At 45.2% G+C, this 22158-nt stretch overlaps 1 protein-coding gene across 1 annotated transcript in view; it reads right to left on the minus strand.

Moving 5' to 3' along the window:
- Positions 1-12197: 12197 nt before the first annotated feature.
- The window catches only part of LOC147019367 (tumor necrosis factor receptor superfamily member 19L-like), a 50209-nt gene continuing 40248 nt past the window's right edge, over positions 12198-22158 (minus strand). Inside the window, exon 6 of the mRNA XM_085899825.1 lies at positions 12198-16584. Coding sequence (XP_085755951.1) covers positions 16395-16584 — 190 coding nt within the window. The 3' untranslated portion in view covers positions 12198-16394. The remainder of the gene's footprint in view (positions 16585-22158) is intronic.

Genomic DNA, 22158 nt, shown 5'->3' on the forward strand with positions numbered 1-22158 from the left:
GTGCTGGCTTAATGGTTAGGGTGGTGGGCTTGGAATCCTCGGATCCTGAGTTCATAAACCCACTCGGCTGTTGAATTAATACAAGGTGGGGTTGACTTTGCCTGTCGTCCTTCCGAGGTCGGCAAAATTAGGACCAGTTTGCTGGTATCCTGCGTCGGAGTGGCGACCCATCCAGGATTGTGTCCAATAGCCAAGGAGACTGCTTCGGCAGCACCAACGCGCTGTGCAGAGTATGGTCCTGATGGATGGATGGAATATGTAACATTGTGTCGGTCACCATGGTGAAGTCGTTCAGCGGTGGAAACCACCCACAGGTCACCCTCAAACGACCACACCCAACAAGTTGACCACACCTAATAAACCACACAAATGAATCACAGACGGAGTTACGGTCCCCATTTTGAGGAGTGATAGGAAACAGTTAATTTGTATAAATATGGGGTTCATGTGGGGTGGGGTGGGGCAGGGGATTCCAACTTACTGCACTGTTTAAAATGCGGGCCACAACAATGTCGGTAATGGAAAACTAAGTCTTCATTTATTATGTATACAATTCACCCAAATTAACGAGATGACCTTTAACCTATCCCAATCAAGCACACCCACTAAAGGAAAGGTTCACACAATGTGTTCCTTCGCAATCTCTGAATTTTATTGTCAGGGCAGCAGTCACTGCAGGCACTTTAATATTTTATTTCTCTTATTCTCTCTCATCAACACGTGATCGAATTAATGACGTCGTGGATAGTGGAGGCAACTGTAACTAATTTTCAATCGATGCATTAATTGTGAACCAGATGATGAAGCAGTACCAGAGGATGACATTATAAGATCAGTGAAGGGCAATGATACTGAGAATGAGTTTGTTACTTGAAAAATCTAAGATTTTTCATGTATATGGGTCAGTCGATTTTGTCTGTCTGTCTGTCTGTCTGTCTGTTTATTATCTACAGATCACGATTTTAAGCCAATCTTCACGAATCTTCACCACATGGTGGAGTTTGTCATAAGGAAGAAGTCTATTGTTTTTGAGGTCAAAAGGTCAACATGCTGTCAACAAAAGGTCAACATGCTGTCAACCCTAACCCTAACAGCCAAAGGTCAACAACTTCAGTGAGATTTCTAAAATCCTCAATTTTCATTCCATTGACTTGAAATTTGAAGAGGATTTCTATTCCAGGTCACTGAATTTAAACACCAATTATATTTGAGGTCACCATCGGCCATAAGGTCAACATAAGCCGAATTTCTAAAATTGTCAATTTTCGTTCGATTCGCTTGAAATTTGAAGAGGAATTGCATATTTGGTCATTGAATTTAACCACCAATTATTTTTGAGGTCAAATTTGTTTTATGGATTTTGCAAGTATCGACAATTATTTTGTCGTCTTCTTGTTTCCTTTTTCATACAACGAGGGTGTTAGTATAATTCTGTTCAACTGGTATTATATGTAAAACCTTGTTCACTTCTGGGCACATGCGTGTCGACCTGGTATTCATCTTAGTTGTTCTTCGTACACAAAATCTCGGCTCAAGGAAGAGTGAGGTAGAAGGGAAACATCCTGACAGTGGGGTGGTGGGGAAACATGGAGATACAAACAAGAGGAGAAAAAGGGGGAAAAAAATCTAGCAACATGTAAGACTAAGAAGAGTTCGTTTTGTGACGATTAATGGGGTTGAAAAGTTTGCAGGTAGGGAAGATAACATGAGCTAGTGGTGTACCTCGAACGAAGTCATGGAGGGAAAAGTCCAATTGAACAACCTCAGAAAGGCAGTTCCACAAACGAGAAACAAGAACAAAAGAGTTGAGGTTGCAGTATGCCTGGATTTCGGGAGTTTAACCAGGAGGGCTGAGGGATTAAATACAGGAAGAACATGTGTGTCATGGAAGAGTTGGGGAGTCACAAGGCTCGTAGAGGAGAGGGAGTTAGAATGGAGGAGAAGCAGTCAAAAACAGAAGCCACTCACCTGTCTATGTGAGAGTAAAAGGTTTGTACCTCATTGGTGGATATTGGTTGATACCAATAATGTCAAGAGCTAAAGATAAGTGAGCGGCGGCACCAGCTCATTGGTTGAGTGGTACTGCATTTCTTAATGGACAAAGGCCTTATAGGCCTGAGTATAGTTCAAATGTTTCAATTACTGACTTGAAATGATGGAGGATGCCGAGTTTGCAGTTGGCTTTGGAAGATATATAAAGTTCATAAAAAAGTATCCATTTCTCGTTTGATCTGTTTGGCAATGAATTGCTCTGTTTAATTTCAGGATGGATATTAGGCCATCAGTCGAGCATCAAAAGCAGTTTAAATATTACACCCATTCACACATATGACAACAAAACATGACTGCTGTGGAATCTGGAAAAACAGGTAAGGATTGGCAACAGGCCAACAAGGTTTACCCCCAACAACAATATATTGGATTGAATCAGCTGAAAGGTATGCTTGGACGAAGTTGCTGTCAGCTTTATAATTGGCTGGATGATTTTGATGTATGCTTCATATACTATCCTTGTAAAAACTAAGAGCATAGCCCCCATGAGAAGAGAGCTTAAGATGGTGAATATAAATAAATTAAGATCTGGAAATGTAGCAAAAGATGTTTGTCGCATAGTAGAACTAGAAGGGCACTCGGTAGAGTGCATACCTCCGCCACATAATGTCTGATCCATGAGAACATATCGAGCCCAATACATTTTGAAATATCATGCTATATAATCGTTTTTGGCCCTATCTCTCAATGGTGAAGAATCACTTTATAAATTAAATAATTCTCATATCCAGATCTGGATTCGGATCTTCACCAAAATCGAGTAAATTTGTCGTGGTCACTTTCCCAACCTGTCCACCAAGTTTCATCCAAATCCGTACACAACTTTTTGAGATATCGTGCTATACATGAGTTTAGCCCGATCTCTCGATGGAAAAGAATCACTTTTAAAATTCTCAGATCTGGATCTTCACCAAAATCGAATCAATTCATCATAGTCACACACCCAATTTCTCCACCAAATTTCATCCAAATCTGTTCACAAATTTTTGAGACATCATGCTATACAACATTTTGGTGCTATCTCTCACTGGTGAAGAAACACATAGAAAATTGTCAGATCCGGATCTGGATTCAGATCTTCACCAAAATTTAGCGTACACACACACAAACACAAATTCAAAATGATCGCTTGAAAACTGTGGCCAAAAATCGTGTGACAAACAGACAAACAAACAGAGAGATAAGAAAAAGACGTCGTGCAGAGCATGATACTTGCAAAATCCGTCCCCCTCTCCAAAGGTTGCCATGGATACATCAAACTGACCATTTTGTTAAGATTAATATTCACAATCTTAATCAAATTTCAGGTCAATCGGATGAAAATTGATTATTGTTGAAATTGATGATTTTAGAAGCTTGACCCTGAGTTGACCTTTGACCTTTTGACCTCAAAAATAGTTTCTTCCCCAATTTAGTGATGGACTATGCAAAACCTGCTCAACTTTCAAGTTAATGGGATGCAAGTTGACAATTTTTCAGTTGAAAATTGACGATTTTAGAAGTTTGACCTTGAGTTGATCTTTGACCTTTTGATCTCAAAAATAGTTGGTTTCCCAATTAAGTGACGCAATATGCAAATCTTGTTCAAATTTCAAGTCAATCGGATGAAAAATGAGGATTTAAAAAAATTTGAGCTGAAGATGACCTTTGACCTTTGACCTCAAAAGCAATAGGCTTCTCAGTTGAGACTACCTCTACAATTTGGTAAGTTTTCATGATCAGTTTCGAATTGTGACCTGTAGGTGACAAACAGACAGACAGACAGACAGACAGACAGACAAGCCGGTAGGCGGACATGGGTAGTCGATCAAGTCAAATTTAGTCGTTTTTCAGCCGTTACTAGCCAACAAAAGCGTCCATAGCAACGGTTCTTTCTCACACATAACTAGGACATACCATGAACCTACCATACCAGTTTCATGTATATATGACTCATAGTCTCTGAGATATAACAAACTTCGTTTTTTTATTGTTTTCGACCAGGGTTCATTCAAAGTCTATTTTCTCCAACAGTTTTCATAGGATCCGGCTGGAAATTTTTGACAATATGGCTGAATGTACTGCCCACAGTCGCTCGTGGCCCGATTTTTGATTTTATAAAAAATACATTTTTTATGATTTTTCAAAAATTTCAAAGTCCCGTTGCTAGGCAACCAAATGGGCGTTCGCAACCAGTACCTACGCGGCACAACGAGGTCATAAACTGGTCCTACCACCCAAATTTCATCAAAATCGAACAACTGCAAGGGGTAAACCCCCCCCCCCCGACAAACACACAAGGACAGACCGACACCACGACCAACAAATAAGGGGAGATCAAAAAAAAAAAAAATTCCAATTTTTTTTTCGACTCGATCGACTACCCCAACATAACGACGGAAAACCTGACAATAAGGGTAGATAGATTGACTACCCAACAGAATAACAAAATGGACTGACCAATATATTTGAAAAATCTTCGATTTTGCAAGCAATAAAGACAAACGCGACAGACCAACATACCTGGCAAAAAAATTATTTCGCCAAGTAACAAACACCCAGAAAGGGGTGAAAACGGGCATTCAATATGAGTGAGGAAAGTGAAAAATATACTTTATCGTGAAGAAATCGTTGCGGCCTGTTCCAAGTCGAGGTAAGGTTGAGCAGGCCAAGAAACATGGCGGCTTCAGATCCGAGCAAGGTTGCCAAGGAAACGCCTGAAGACCCCAAACAGTGAGGTGGCCGAGGATCGCCTGATGAAGGATAATATGGAATAGGCAAAGCCAAGAAGCGAATGTAGAATTCTTCTTACATTCGCTTCTGACTTTACATAAAACTTGTTCACAACTGTATACTTGCCAACTGAAGTGAAGACGAGAGAAGAACCTTCAGAGTGTAGGCTTTATTCCATTTGATTGAAGCCGCTTCTACGGGCACACCAAGAAATACAAACGCAGCATGGAGTACAAGCAGTAAGGTACACACGCGCAACTAATCACCGCAAAATAAATCAGTATTATATATCAATCAGTGTTCTCACCATTCAATGAACACCAAGTGAGCCGGCGACATACAATGGCAATGCCCCAGGGACAAAACCCCACGGCCGAGCCGACCCTCAGCTTTATCTCTTCTGTGCTCGAGCCGGGCATCACGTGATCACACGTCACGACCTTCCATTCACCACATTCTCCCCGTCTTTAAAATGTAACTAGAGGCCCAGCGAACGCACCATGATTACTTCAGCGCTACAGGAGTATACATTTCAAGCAGTGCGAACTATCTAAACTACAGAAGCATACATGCCAAGCAGTGAGGATTATTTTGAGTTGTAGGAGCATGGTAATGAGCATCAACATATTATGTAACGAGCATATAGGAGCATGAGCATCGAGGGTGCCGATAATCCCCTTTACAGATTGAGTCGGCGAGGGGGTATTATTCGCCGGCCTCTCCGGGAGTAGATGGCGGTTTCACTTGAGGGAGGCTTCCGATCCTTTTGGTGAGCCTCGACTCGAGCCGGAGATGACTCCCCGATCGCCCCCGGGTGGAACGCGGTAGCTCCGCCGTCACCCTTCTCGGGTGGAGTCCCTGGGGGAGAAACACCTGGGGAGGGAATGTCAGAGGGAGGTGTGCCAGATGGTGGTGTACCGGCGGGGGGAGTACCTGAGGGAGCCAAATGACGAACCGACACGGTGGTCTCCCTGCCATCCGGGAGCCTGACATGAGCGTATTCTGGATTAGTATCGATGAGCTCGACCCCTTCCACCAGGGGTTCATACTTGCTTTGTCGTACCGGGCGTTTCATGAACACTGTTCCGGGATGGGTTAGCCAATTGGGCACCGATTGGCCGTCAACATAACGTCGCTGGTGAGTAAACATTCGTTCGTGAGGAGTTGCATTGGTGGACGTGCAGAGCAGAGAGCGTATGGAATTCAGAGCATCGGGAAGGGTAACCTCCCACCGCTCGGGGCCCAGTCCTCTCGATTTCAACGCCAGAGTTACGGCTTTCCAAATAACTCCATTATACCTTTCCACCTGACCATTACCCTGTGGGTTGTAACCCGTCGTTCGACTAGTTGCGATGCCGTGCTCTAATAGGAACTGTTTTAGCCCGGCCGACATGAAACACGGCCCTCTGTCTGAATGTATGTACGAAGGTTTCCCAAACATAGCGAAGAGGTCAGACAGACATTTCACGACAGTGCCCGAGGTCATATCCGAGCACGGAAACGCGAAAGGGAACCTTGAATACTCATCAACAACAGTGAATATGTATCTGTTGTCTGTCTCGGTCGGCAGGGGCCCTTTGAAGTCAATGTTTAGTCTCTCGAAGGGAGAAGTGGCCTTGATCAGTCTGCCAGAAGCCGCACCATAGAATCTGGGTTTTAGTTCAGCACAAACAGGGCATGAAGCATTCATTTGTTTAATATCTTCAATAGAATAGGGCAGGTTCTGTCTGCGTACGAAATGTGCCATTCTGGTTACCCCCGGGTGGCAAAGAGACACATGGAGGTCTTGCAAAGCCCGACTGATTACCGCCGAGCAGTCGACCCGCGAGAAGGTGTCTGCAGCAGGGTTTTCCTTCCCGGGCCGGTAAACAATGTCGTAACTATAGCAAGCTAGGTCTATCCGCCATCTCATAATTTTTTCATTCTTAATTTTCCCGTTATTTTTCCCATCAAACATGAATGTCACGGATCGTTGGTCCGTAACGAGCGTGAAGTGGTTTCCCAGCAAATAATGTCTCCATTTCCGCAGCGCTTCGACGATGGCGTACGCTTCCTTCTCTATCGCTGAGTGTCTCTGCTCGCTTCCAGAGAGAGTTCTTGAGAAGAACGCGACGGGTCTCCCAGACTGATTAAGCGTAGCAGCTATCGCGTGATCTGAAGCGTCGGTCTCCACCACAAAGGGCACCGAGCTATCGATCGATAAAACCACGGAATTACTGATATCGTCTTTGAGGTTGTGGAAAGCTGTCACAACAGCGGCATCTGGTGGAAAGTTTTTGCAATGCACTAGGGGATGTATTTTCTCAGAGTATTGCGAAATCCATCTCGCATAGTAAGCAAACATGCCGATCACCCGGCGCATCGTCTGCAGGTCCTGAGGTGGTGGTAGCTCACGGAGCGGGCGCAATCGTTCAGGATCAGGCTTAATTATGCCGTCGGCTATTGTGTAGCCGAGAAGGTCAATTGACCTTGCCGAGAATACGCATTTCTCATAGTTGAGAGTCAGATTATATTTTCCAGCAATGCTCAAGAATCTGTCCAGATTCATATCATGTTCCCTCTGATCCCTACCGCACACTGTGACATTGTCCACGTAAACAAAAGTGTCTTTGAGGTTTTCATCTGAGATGATGTCGTCCATAACTCGTTGGAAGCAAGCTACCCCATTCGTGACACCGAATGGTATCCTCATGAACTGGTAGAGGCGCCTCCCTGCCTGGAATGCGGTGTAAGGTTTGTCTTCCTCTCGGATGGGAATTTGGTGATAGGCGCTTCGCAAGTCGATGGTGCTGAATACCTTATAATTGGCCACGCGTTCGACCATCTCGTCTATGCGCGGCAGGGGGTAGGCATCGAGTTGGGTAAAGCGATTGACCGTTTGGGAATAATCGACAACCATTCGTTTCTTATGGTTCTGACTGCTGGTTACTAACACCTGTGCGCGCCATGGCGAATCGCTCGGTTCTATAATTCCTTCTTCCAGTAATCGCTTGATTTCTGAAGTGATGAAATTCATGTCAGCAGTGGTATATCGCCGCGATTTGATCACTATCGGTTTGCAGACCGGCGACAGGTTAGCGAACAGCTGGGGGGACTTTACCTCCGCGGTGGTCAAAGCATTTAAAATTAGACGAGGTTTGCTACCTCCAAAGGGTATTTCGACGCTCGTGTGCTGCTTGAGGACATTATGACCCAGAATTACGTCTGCGCACAAATCACGAAGCACCAGTACCCTTACATCCCGATGCGTGTACCCTTTTACGTCCAATTCGACTTTGCAGTACCCTCGTACGTGGGATTGTAGTGAGGTGGCAGCCATGCATACCGTATTGTCTGTCGGGTGGATTATCCATTTCCTGCCCTTCACTAGCGAGCTGTTGACGAAACTTTCAGAGCTACCGGTATCAATCAGTGCCTCAGCCATATGCCCGTTAATTCGTATGTTGATGATAGCCTTGGATAGATTCCCCGGGGAGGCTGCAGTTAGTTTATTTTGCGAGTAGAGAGCCGCAGAAGTGGGTTTATTTCTCCTTAGAGTAGATTTACATACCCTGGCATAATGCCCTTTCTTGTCACAGTTCATGCATGTGGCATCTCTGGCAGGGCATTTTTGACGGAGGTGCCTTTTGTACCCACAAAAGAAGCATTTACCAACCGGAGCAGTTGCTGAGGAGTTTGACGTGGCCTGGGTATCCGGCTCCTCGGGTGTTTCTCCATCCCCTATGTCTGGCTGTGTCTGTGCCAGTGGGGTTCCTTGAGTTCCCACCGTAGCAGCGTTCATTAGCAGCATCGGTGTCCCAAATGACTCAGATTGCTGCTGAGCCGTATCCATCGCTCGAGCCTGATCGACTACCTTGTCAAGAGTGGGGTGCGCTTTCTCTAGTAAGCGTTGCCGTATGTGGGCTGATCTGAGTCCTTGGATGAATGCCTCCCGTGTCGCTTCCTTTCGGTGTTCCTCGGCGCTTACGGCCCGGAAGCTGCCGTCTTTTCCCAGCTGATTCAGAGCTTGCAGGAACTGATCGATTGTCTCCCCGGCTGCTTGCTTGCGTGTGTTGAGAAGATGTCGTATGTATACCTCGTTCTTGCGCTTCACGTAGAGCGCCTGCAGCACGTCGATCGCTGCTTCGTAAGTGTCGCACTCCGAGAAGAGCCTGAATACACTGGGCGAGACATGATTCACGAGAGCGGCAAATTTGTCAGCTCCCTCTTCGATGATGGTCAGATAGTGTGAGAAGGAACAGAACCAATGCGACCATTTCATTTCTGCGTCAGTCGCGTTTGGGTCTGCGTCGAACCTCTCTGGTTTGTAGATCTTGTCCATCGTTGGTTGAGAGAGCCGAGAAAACCAAATGGAATAAATTGTAATGAAAGCGAGAGAAGAACCTTCAGAGTATAGGCTTTATTCCATTTGATTGGAGCCGCTTCTACGGGCACACCAGGAAATACAAACGCAGTATGGAGTACAAGCAGTAAGGTATACACGCGCAACTAATCACCGCAAAATAAATCAGTATTATATATCAATCAGTGTTCTCACCATTCAATGAGCACCAAGTGAGCCGGCGACATACAATGGCAATGCCCCAGGGACAAAACCCCGCGGCCGAGCCGAACCTCAGCTTTATCTCTTCTGTGCTCGAGCCGGGCATCATGTGATCACACGTCACGACCTTCAATTCACCACATTTGGAAGTATAAAATTAACTTTGGGAAAAAAATAATTGAATAAATAAATAAACACTTCCGGTCATGATCTCCCGGCATGCATCATTCCCCATGACAAAAACCGGAAACAAAAAAAAAACCAGAAGCAAAAAAAAAAACGGAAGCAAAATGGTCATAGGCAACGACACCGATTCACAATTGCCAGGGTATTGTGTTGTTTTTGTTGTTTCCTATTCTCTCATGTGCACACGTTAAGTAATATTCACAAGATAGAAATAAAACCCAATCGTGTTTATACACCGCACAGCGGTTAACAACAACCAGAAGCAAAAGGTCATAGCTGACGACACGGATTCCAAATAGCCAGGGGTATTGTGTTGTTGTTGTTGTTGTTTCCTATTCTCTCACGTGCACGCGTTAAGTATGAAGCTCACTGCGTTCGCTCTAATGAAATCAGGCCGTTAATGATCTTCAAAAGGGTTGTTTTAATAAACCCAAACACCCAATTTTCACTCTTAGATTTCCTTGGCGGTTTCCTAGTATGCATGCAAAGTTTCAGGCTGATAGGTGATATATTTTTGGAGTTATGGAGGAGACACACTGACACACACACACACACACACTCACTGACACACACACACACACCCTTTTATTGGTATAGATATACTGTTTCCATATTGTCGTGTCTGAGTACCTGTTAACACAGGATACAGGATTCCTTAGAGCTGAGACCTTTTGTCCCAGGAGATGGTCCAAAATAGTCTTTTCTTGCACTGCGTTCAGTGATTACTCCATTTTACCATTCCCCAAGGTCACCCAAATGAATCACACATCTATGGCACACACATACACGAAAAACAGATTGCTCGAACATGTTTTCTTACCTTTTAAAGGGTTTAGTTGAAAAGCAAAGTTCAGGGAAGAAGGTCGACAAGACACTATCATCAACGGAACAAACCAAGCGACTCAAAAGACACAAAGAGGAGAATGGGCATTCACAAACTTATATACAACGATGAGAAAACCTAACCCATTGGGAACCACAGATCACACTTATACGTAAATAATGCAAGCTGGACTTTCCTTTTTCTCTACAATGGCAGGGTGGATGCAGAACTTGATGCAGCCTGCTTTAAGAAACCAGGAGCAAGACAAGAGCCAGTGACGATGGTGTCCAAAGATGAAGTAATACAGCCAAGAGCAAGGCCAGTGATGAGTTGGTATTCAACCAGTCCTCTTTGTCCTTTTCCTCATTGAGACCTCCTGGTTGACACTTCTTCTCCCCCCCCCCCCCAAAGGCAGGGTAATATAAGCATGGGTCTTTCACAAAACTTCTGCAGAGCAAGCCCCATTAATCCTTGCTTCCCCAGCCCCTCCGTGAACCACTTGCTCGACCTCGAGCCTCTATCGTTGTCATCTTTTCAGTCCTCCTCTCCCTTCTGGCTGGAGTCCTCCTCTGGGGTCCCACCCATGGGACAGCCCCAATAAAAATAAATGTACATTGCCACTTCTGGCTCCATAGCATACTGTGCCACCACACACTGGCTGGAGAGATCATAATTGGCCTCGTTGCACACCTGTGACACATGTGCCTCTACGATGGGAAGTCCTCATCCAGCCCCACCCACAAAAAAGAGGTTTTACACATACATAATTTAATCTGTCTACCCTGTCTATAAATTCCATACGCTGCCTTCCTCAGCATTACATGAAACTAACGACTTACTCTGACAGATCCGTTACATATGGCAATCTAACCTACTCAAAATTCACGCACCATACTACACTTACCAATGTCTAGCTATGGACCCCCCCCACGCCCCCCCCACCCCCTTCTATGCAACAATATATTCTACAAGTTTCATTTTTAAGGTGCTGTTGTCCTCAATGAGGACTTGCATTCTTGATATTAAGTAATGTTCCTATTCTTTTTCTTATGACAGAGAAGTCTGACGGGATGGTGAAAAGGAGCGCACTTACCTTTGAGCCGTCTATCCCAGGTTTGACTCTTGGCATGACTATATTATCGGTGGGATTGGTGTTTTGCAGGTGGGAAGGTTGCATTACAATTCACAAAGTGTGTCGTCCCTTGGATGGACGTTAAGCCGTGGGTCTAGTCTGCAAGCATTCGTCAGCTAATGGACGTTAAAGATCCCAAAGCGTTTTTTTATGAAGAGCGTGCAAATTTTCACCTGGACCCTGAGCAAATGACAAATTCCTCCACCTTCAGTCGAATATCGGGCCCGGTCAGCCGATTTGGCAAAGACTTGGGGCAGAAACCTTCGGTGATCAGTTCAACAGGAAGGTGGGATTCATTGTCGCAATATTGAAGAAGTATTCGTCATGCCTGCTCTACCATCTCTTTTCATGTCCTTGTGCACATCTATCTTTCAATGGAAACCTCCATTGAAATTGAACCTCCATTGTAGTTCAAACAATTTGAGACATCTTTCATGGTATCTTGAGTGGCAAATTTAATACAACACTAGTAATATGAGTCCGCAACCATCCTTGACAATGTTGCGGAACGTTGGCCGAGACCCTCAGAATTTCCGTTTTAAATTCGTTTTCTCTGTAACCGCTTGTACGATTGCCACAAAACTTTCAACATAGGAGCAGGAGCACCGACCCATGGAGAATATTCAAAGCTCCATGATGATTGGATGGAAAATGCGACTGGAGTTCCAAAAAGTGTGTTTTCTGTCGGTGGGGGTTGCAGGGAGGTTCACGTACCAGGAATAAATGGACACGGCTTGCTTCGCTTGGACTTTTACCAATTTTATTTCAAAATTTATTTATAAAACAGACTGTGGGAAGAACAGTTTTATGGAAATAAAAAAAACAGATGAAAAAGTGTTGCTTGGACCCTGATGAAGGATTAAAATTACAACAATAAGAAATGTCATCAAGCTTTTCTTTTTCTGTTAATCTATCTATAATTCAGGCAATGTGTGTGTGTGTGTGTGTGTGTGTGTGTGTGTGTGTGTGTGTGTGTGTGTGTCTGTATGCGACTGCCGTTTCTCGACAACCACCGGTCCGATCTGATTGAAACTTGCCAGGTATATTGCTGGGGACCCGCGGATGTGCCTTTTTGAGGTTTGATATCAATCGGACGAGCGGTTCCCAAGTTACGGCCATTTATCTGTCGACCAATGACAAGACACGGTGCTATGACGTCACAATTGATGTTTATTTTTTTCCCCCCACGATCGACGTCACAATTCTTCTTCTTCGTTTGGTATGACGTCACAATCGACGCTGGGGACATGAGTATGTGCCTTTTCAAGGTTTGATATTAATCGGACAAGCGGTGCCGAATTGATGGCCATTTATTTACCAAACCAATGACAGGACACGGTGCTATGACGTCACGAATGACGTCACAATTATTGCTTATTTATTTATTTGTTTTTTGTTTTTTTTGTGAATAAATTTGTGAATACATTTACAGAGAGAGGTGTGAGAGAGGAGGGGGGAGAGAGGAGAAGGGAAAGAGGGGGGAGAGAGAGGAGGGCGAGAGAGGGGGGCAAGAGAGGGGGCAAGAGAGGAGGGCAAGAGAGGAGGGCGAGAGAGAGGAGGGAGAGAGGGGGTGAGAGAGAGGGGGCATCACAATTCAAGAGAGGGGAGAGAGGAGGGGGCGAGAGAGGGGGGGGGGACGAGTGGTTTTCAAGTTACGGCCATTTATCTGTCAACCAATGACAAGACACGGTGCTCTAACATCACGAATGACGTCGCAATTAATGTTTATTCATTATTTTTTTTCCCCACGATTGAAGTCACAATTCTTCTTCTTCGTTTGGTATGACGTCACAATCGACGCTGGGGACCTGAGTATGTGCCTTTCAAGGTTTGATATTAATCGGACGAGCGGTTCCCAAGTTACGGCCATTTATCTGTCAACCAATGACAGGACACAGTGCTATGACATCACGAATGACGTTACAATTAATGTTTATTTATTTATTTATTTATTTGTTTTTTTTTAAGGGGGGACAAGAGAGGGGAGCGAGAGAGGGGAGGGAGAGAGGGGGTGAGAGAGAGGGGTGTCACAATTCAAGAGAGGGGTGAGAGGAGGGGGCGAGAGAGGGGGACGGGAGAGGGGGGTGAGAGTGGGGGTGAGAGAGAGGGGCGAGAGAGGAGGGGGAGAGAGGAGGGGCGAGACTAGGGGGAGAGAGTGGGGGGCAAGAGAGAGGGGGGAGAGAGAGAAGGGGGCGAGAGAGGGGAGGCGAGAGAGAGAGAGAGGCGTCAATTCTTCTTCTTCTTCGTTTGATATGACGTCACAATTGACGTTGGGGACCTGAGTATGTTTCCCAAGTGTTTCCCAAGTTATGGCCATTTATGATACGTTGGTTTGATCTAATTGAAACAAGGCCCCAATCCAGTCGTTTACGAGAGCGAAGGAACGAAGCTGCACATACTGGCACGCACCTACGGGCCCGCACTAGTACTTGTAATTCTTAATGTTGTTTATGGAGTCTCAAGTTAGGTCTGCAGGTGAGGTTATCACCAAAGTACCAACCAACTTCAATTGACTGATTGACCCAACATTGAAACCAATCATCCACAGAATCACTCCTTACATTCTTCCTGTTCTTAAGAATGGCAAATATTGGGTGGTTGTCTATCAATCACTTAATACAGTAAATGAGCCATATGGGTGGTTGTAGGTGACTTTATACAGTAAACGAGACATCTGGGTGGTTGTATGTCACTCTATACAGTAAACGAGCCATCTGGGTGGTTGTATGTCTCTCTGTACAGTAAACGAGTTATCTGGGTGGTTGTATGTCACTCTATACAGTAAATCAGCCTCTGGGTAGTTGTATGTCACTCTATACAGTGAAGGAGACATCTGGGTCGTTGTATGTCACTCTATACAGTAAACGAGACATCTGGGTTGTTGTATGTCACTCTATACAGTGAACGAGTCATCTGGGTTGTTGTATGTCACTCTATACAGTAAATCAGCCTCTGGGTAGTTGTATGTCACTCTATACAGTGAAGGAGACATCTGGGTAGTTGTATGTCACTCTATACAGTGAAGGAGACATCTGGGTCGTTGTATGTCACTCTATACAGTGAAGGAGACATCTGGGTTGTTGTATGTCACTCTATACAGTGAACGAGTCATCTGGGTTGTTGTATGTCACTCTATACAGTAAATCAGCCTCTGGATAGTTGTATGTCACTCTATACAGTGAAGGAGACATCTGGGTTGTTGTATGTCACTCTATACAGTAAACGAGACATCTGGGTTGTTGTATGTCACTCTATACAGTGAAGGAGACATCTGGGTTGTTGTATGTCACTCTATACAGTAAACGAGACATCTGGGTTGTTGTATGTCACTCTATACAGTAAACGAGACATCTGGGTTGTTGTATGTCACTCTATACAGTGAACGAGTCATCTGGGTTGTTGTATGTCACTCTATACAGTGAAGGAGTCATCTGGGTGGTTGTATGTCACTCTATACAGTAAACGAGACATCTGGGTGGTTGTATGTCACTCTATACAGTAAACGAGACATCTGGGTGGTTGTATGTCACTCTATACAGTGAAGGAGTCATCTGGGTTGTTGTATGTCACTCTATACAGTGAACGAGTCATCTGGGTTGTTGTATGTCACTCTATACAGTAAATGAGCCTCTGGATAGTTGTATGTTACTCTATACAGTGAAGGAGACATCTGGGTCGTTGTATGTCACTCTGTACAGTAAACGAGTCATCTGGGTGATTGGATGTCATTTTAGACAGTAAATGAGCCCCTGGGTAGTTGTATATCAATCGATGCAGTGAACGAGTCATCTGGGTTGTTGTTTGTCACTCTATACAGTAAATGAGCCTCTGGATAGTTTTATGTCACTCTATACAGTGAAGGAGATATCTGGGTCGTTGTATGTCACTCTATACAGTAAACGAGACATCTGGGTTGTTGTATGTCACTCTATACAGTAAATGAGCCTCTGGATAGTTTTATGTCACTCTATACAGTGAAGGAGACATCTGGGTCGTTGTATGTCTCTCTATACAGTAAACGAGACATCTGGGTTGTTGTATGTCACTCTATACAGTAAGCGAGTCATCTGGGTGGTTGTATGTCACTCTATACAGTAAATGAGCCTCTGGATAGTTGTATGTCACTCTATACAGTAAACGAGTCATCTGGGTTGTTGTATGTCACTCTATACAGTGAACGAGTCATCTGGGTTGTTGTATGTCACTCTATACAGTAAATGAGCCTCTGGATAGTTTTATGTCACTCTATACAGTGAAGGAGACATCTGGGTCGTTGTATGTCACTCTATACAGTAAACGAGACATCTGGGTTGTTGTATGTCACTCTATACAGTAAATGAGCCTCTGGATAGTTTTATGTCACTCTATACAGTGAAGGAGACATCTGGGTCGTTGTATGTCTCTCTATACAGTAAGCGAGTCATCTGGGTGGTTGTATGTCACTCTATACAGTAAATGAGCCTCTGGATAGTTGTATGTCACTCTATACAGTAAATGAGACATCTGGGTTGTTGTATGTCACTCTATACAGTAAGCGAGTCATCTGGGTTGTTGTATGTCACTCTGTACAGTGAACGAGTCATCTGGGTTGTTGTATGTCACTCTATACAGTGAACGAGTCATCTGGGTTGTTGTATGTCACTCTATACAGTAAATGAGCCTCTGGATAGTTTTATGTCACTCTATACAGTGAAGGAGACATCTGGGTCGTTGTATGTCTCTCTATACAGTAAACGAGACATCTGGGTTGTTGTATGTCACTCTATACAGTAAGCGAGTCATCTGGGTGGTTGTATGTCACTCTATACAGTAAACGAGACATCTGGGTGGTTGTATGTCACTCTATACAGTAAACGAGACATCTGGGTGGTTGTATGTCACTCTATACAGTAAACGAGACATCTGGGTGGTTGTATGTCACTCTATACAGTCAGCGAGTCATCTGCCTAAAGGCCTTCGCTTTGTTCAGCAGAGATTAAAGTGACATCATCATGACACACATCTTGAGTCTTGCTGTTGTGACCCAGTAGATGTTCAGGGATATGAAAACCTTGTAGAGTGCAAAGTTGTCTCTCGGTGTCGCCTTCATTCGGAATGAATTGGTTCTTCCCATCGGGGATCGAAGCGACACGGAATCTGGCGGTGGGTGGAAGGCAAAAGCACAGGTTTCGTGGGATCACACCATTGCCATGATTTTGTAAATACAATCACCTGGGCTGTCTTTGGCACTTTGTTTTTGTTGTTGTTAGCGAATGCACATTGGACCTGGATTCAATTCTGAAATGAGAGCAGTTGTTGCATCATTACTGTGACGTGGCTGTGCTGCCGATTAAGTCACACGATACTTGCAAAATCCATAAAACAAATATGACCTAAAAAATAATTGGGGGTTGAATTCAATGACGAAAATGACTCTGGATAACTCAGAGATAAACTCCCGTTGGACATAAGTACCGCCCGGACACGTCAGAGCCAAACACTGCCCGGATGAATCTGGAGCTAAGCTGTCCACAGACAAACACTGCTCAGACACGTCTGGAGACAAACTCCCGTCCGGACACGTCCAGAGATATACTCCCATCTGGACATAAATACCTCCCCTGGACACATTTGGAGACAAACACCACCCGGATGCATCCAGAGACAAGCTGTCCAGAGTCAAACACTGCCCGGACACGTTCGGAGACAAGCACTGCCCAGACGCATCCAGAGCGAAGCTGTCCGGAGACAAACACCATCCAGACACAAAGACACAGACAGACAGACAGACAGACAGACACAGGTCCTGCACTGTATTACGAGGGGGTAGAGCAAGGAAGGGACACAGAGACAGAGACAGAGACAGAGAGGTGGGAGTAAGGGAGTTAGCAGAGAGAATGTTAGGCTTTATGAACAATACACACACACACACACACACACACACACACACGCGCACACACACACACACACACACACACACACACACACACACACACACACACACACACACACACACACACACACACACGCACGCACGCACGCACGCACGCACGCACGCACGCACGCACGCACGCACGCACGCACACACACACAAAAACACACACTAGTGCTTGGCCGATATCGGCAATTTTTCGGGAATCGGAAAGTTGTAGTCAATGTGGTTACCAACTACAGTACAACAATGCTAATAAGTGTGTGTGCGTGTGTGTGTGTGTGTGTGTGTGTGTGTGTTTCCTCCATAACTCAAAAACCATGAAACCTCACAGACTGAAACCTGAAACTTTGCATGCACACCAAGAAAACTCCAAGGAAGTGCGAAAGTGAAACTTGGGTATTTGGGTTAATTAAAACACCTCTTTTGAAGATAATTAAAGGCATTATTTAATTATATCCTTTATCAGGCACATCCTCAGTCACCGCTCTCTCAGGGTTCTGAAGGCGTATCCGTGGTAACTTTGCTGGTGTCTGAAGCCGCCATGTTTTTTGGCCTGCTCCGCTGTGCCTTGACTTGGAAGATGCCGCAATGATTTCTTAACGATAAAGTTTTTTTTCTTCACTATATCCACTCATATTATCGAATGCCTGTTCATCATAGCAACGAATCACTGTAGACATCGCTTTTGTAAGTGCGAAAGTTTTCAAATTAGGAGCTTGGAGCGATTTCTTGTATCATATGATACGATTTTCCATGATCTACTCTCAAGGACAAATGAAAATATATCATCGAAATATTACATCTTATTTGAAAAATCAGATTTGATGGACTAAATAAGTGTTGAAATCTGTTGTCAAATCTGATAATTTTAAGAAAAATAACTATTATAGTCTTATAACTAAGCCAATGTACTTCTTTACGTGAAGCAAGCAAGGCGATATTCCATCCTCCATACATATGCAAGCAAATGAAAAAATTCCAAAGCACTAACTTACCTTTTTCTACTGTTTGGAAACTAATATTGAGTGAACAAAAAATTTACAAACTTGCCAAAATTAACCAGCTTCATTGAACTGAATGATTGAATACATTCACTGATAGACCTCACGTCCTGTCCCTCCGAGGGACTGCCTATCCATAGTGTCTAACAGATCTGTCTAAATTTCCAGAGGTTTCGTAAGGTGCTCCACAGGGAATCAAAGCAAATCTGGTGAAAAATGGATGTTTTAAGAAAACAAACCTGAAATGTTTGTGCAGACTGATGTACCTACCACATGACACATGTACAAACGAACAGGCAAAATGGTGGATTTTCTGCAATGTTTATTTCACGGGCGATTGTACTTTGCAATGTCTCCAGGGTTGTTCTCCATTCAGCAGCAACTCTTTTGTGGATAAAGTCATTATTTGAACAAATTATTTTTATTTCATTAACTGCTGTGTGTGCAGTGAAGACTGGCTTTAAAGTTAAAGGGATCCAATGTGGTATGCAGCGACAGCCTGGCCAAGCATTCCTTATCAACCAATGAATTGGAGTGCTTGCATGTATGCTTAAGCTACTTGCTGAGCACCCATTGTTGATAGCGGTATCACACTACGTCATTCCGAACGAATCGTTCACTCATTGTGGATGCTTTTGCTGCACCACGTCATTCAGGGTGAGTGGTTTGTGCTCCGTTGCCCTGAGCGAGTGGTTCTTGCTCCGTCGCCCTGAGCGAGTGGTTCTTGCTCCGTCACCCTGAGCGAGTGGTTCTTGCTCCTTCACCCTGAGCGAGTGGTTCTTGCTCCATCACCCTGAGCGAGTGGTTCTTGCTCCGTCACCCTGAGCGAGTGGTTCTTGCTCCGTCACCCTGAGTGAGTGGTTCTTGCTCTGTCGTCCTGAGCGAGTGGTTCTTGCTCCGTCGTCCTGAACGAGTGGTTCTTGCTCCGTCGTCCTGAGCGAGTGGTTCTTGCTCCGTCACCCTGAGCGAGTGGTTCTTGCTCCGTCGCCCTGAGCAAGTGGTTCTTGCTCTGTCACCCTGAGCGAGTGGTTCTTGCTCCATCACACTGAGCGAGTGGTTCTTGCTCCGTCACACTGAGCGAGTGGTTCTTGCTCCGTCGCCCTGAGCGAGTGGTTCTTGCTCTGTCACCCTGAGTGAGTGGTTCTTGCTCCGTCACACTGAGCGAGTGGTTCTTGCTCCGTCACACTGAGCGAGTGGTTCTTGCTCCGTCGCCCTGAGTGAGTGGTTCTTGCTCCGTCACCCTGAGCGAGTTGTTCTTGCTCCGTCGCTCTGAGCGAGTGGTTCGTGCTCCGTCGCCCTGAGCGAGTGGTTCATGCTCCGTCGCCCTTCGTGAGTGGTTCTTGCTCCGTCACGCTGAGCGAGTGGTTCTTGCTCCGTCGCCCTGAGCGAGTGGTTCTTGCTCTATCACCCTCAGTGAGTGGTTCTTGCTCCATCACACTGAGCGAGTGGTTCTTGCTCCGTCATACTGAGCGAGTGGTTCTTGCTCCGTCGCCCTGAGTGAGTGGTTCTTGCTCTGTCACCCTGAGTGAGTGGTTCTTGCTCTGTCACCCTGAGTGAGTGGTTCTTGCTCCGTCGCCCAGAGCGAGTTGTTCTTGCTCTGTCGCCCTGAGCGAGTGGTTCGTGCTCCGTCGCCCTGAGCGAGTGGTTCATGCTCCGTCGCCCTTCGTGAGTGGTTCGTGCTCAGTCACCCTGTGTGAGTGGTTTGCGCTCTGTCACCAGAATAAGTGTTTTGTGCTTCATCACCATGATTGAGTGGTTCGTGCTCAATCATCCCGATCGAATGGTTTGTGCTCAGTTATCCTGAGCGAGTGGTTAATGGCTTCATGCTCCATAATCCTGATTGAGTGGTTCATGCTTCATCATCCTGATTGAGTGGTTCGTGCTCCGTCATCCTGATCGAGTGGTTCGTGCTCCGTCATCCTGATCGAGTAGTTTGTGCTCCGTTATCCTGAGCGAGTGGTTCATGCTCTATCATCCTGAGTGAGTGGTTCATGCTCTATCATCCTGAGTGAGTGGTTCATGCTCTATCATCCTGAGTGAGTAGTTCATGCTCTATCATCCTGAGTGAGTAGTTCATGCTCTGTCATCCTGATCGAGTGGTTTGTGCTCCATCATCCTGATCGAGTGGTTCGTGCTCCGTCATCCTGATCGAGTGGTTCGTGCTCCGTCATCCTGATCGAGTGGTTCGTGCTCCGTCATCCTGATCGAGTGGTTTGTGCTCCATCATCCTGATCAAGTGGTTCGTGCTCCGTCATCCTGATCGAGTGGTTTGTGCTCCATCATCCTGAGTGAGTGGTTCATGTTCTATCACCCTGAGTGAGTGGTTCATGCTCAATCATCCTAAGTGAGTGGTTCATGCTCCATCATCCTGAGTGAGTGGTTCATGCTCCCAACCTTACTTGCTTGAAGGAAATAGGTATATAGGCTTAGTTACAAGACTCGTTATGTCTTTAAATTATTAGATTTCACTCCAGATTTTAACCCTTATTTAGTCCGGATGGTATCTGATCTTCAAAGTCGAAATAGTAGTTCGATGATATACTTTAATTAGTCCGTGAGAGTAGATCGAAGAAAATTGCATTGGATAATGCACGAAATTGCTCCAAGCCCCCAATTTGAAAACTACAGGACTTTCAAAAGCAATGTATCCAATGATTGATAGTTATGATGAACAGTCATTCGATAATATGAGTGAGGAAAGTTGAAAAAAAACAAAAAAAAACACTATGTCGTTAAGAAATCATTGCAACCGGTTCCAAGTGAAGGTATAGTTGAGAAGGCCAAAAAACATGGCGGTTTCAGACACCAGCAAGGTTACCAAGGATACGCCGAAAGACCCCATCGAGAGCGGTGACCGAGGATGTGCCTGATAAAGGATATAATTAAATAAGACTGTGAGTTATCTTCAAAAGGAGTGTTTTAATTGACCCAAACACCCAATTTTCAGTCGTGCACTTCCTTGGAGTTTTCTTGGTCTGCATGAAAAGTTTCAGGCTGAAAGGTTTCATGGTGTTGGAGTTATGGAGGTCAGGCACGCACACACACACACACACACACACACACACACACACACACACACACACACACACACACACACACACACACACACACACACACACACACACTGAACAAATTGGTGTTTTTTTTTTTTTTTTTTTTTTTTTTTTTTGTATACCTTGGTCGAGGCTCGTATGAGAGCTAACACACAACTCACAGCAAGGAGGCATGAGACAAGAGGGGCGGGAGTGGAAGGGACAAAACATTGGGGAACAGACACAGGTGAACTGTGGAAGGGAGAGGGATGGGGATGGGACGGGGAACATGGCGAGGAGAAGATGGACATTACAGGGACTTTCAGAAAGGAAAGCAGGAGAATTGAAGGAAGTGGGCTTGGGTGGATTATCGGGGGTAGAAAAGATCGAGGATTTGGATGGGGGAAGATAAGAGGTGGTGGTGAACAGCTGTTTTGAAAGCCTGGAGAGAAGAATGGGAAAGAATAGAGTGAGGAAGTTTATTCCAAAGGCGGGAAAAAAGAGGAATGAAAGAGTGAAGATGAGCAGTGATTCGTGATTTTGGTAGTTTTACCAGAAGGGGGTTGTTGGCGGACCTTGAGCGCCCTGTGGGAATGTGGTTGGGACAAATCGCAGAGAGAGCAAGGGGGCCAAGGCTGGAGAGGAGTCGGTAGAAGACAGAAAGACCACCGACCAACCTGCGGTGATTGAGTGAGAGGCCCAAAGACTCAGCTTCATTGCGGGAGATGCCAATGATCTTAAAAGCCCTGGTTTCGACAGCGTG

Source organism: Eptatretus burgeri, chromosome 10 (assembly GCF_056783735.1).
Source record: "Eptatretus burgeri isolate ZD-2024b chromosome 10, Ebu_testis_v1, whole genome shotgun sequence".
NCBI classification, from domain to species: Eukaryota; Metazoa; Chordata; class Myxini; order Myxiniformes; family Myxinidae; genus Eptatretus; species Eptatretus burgeri.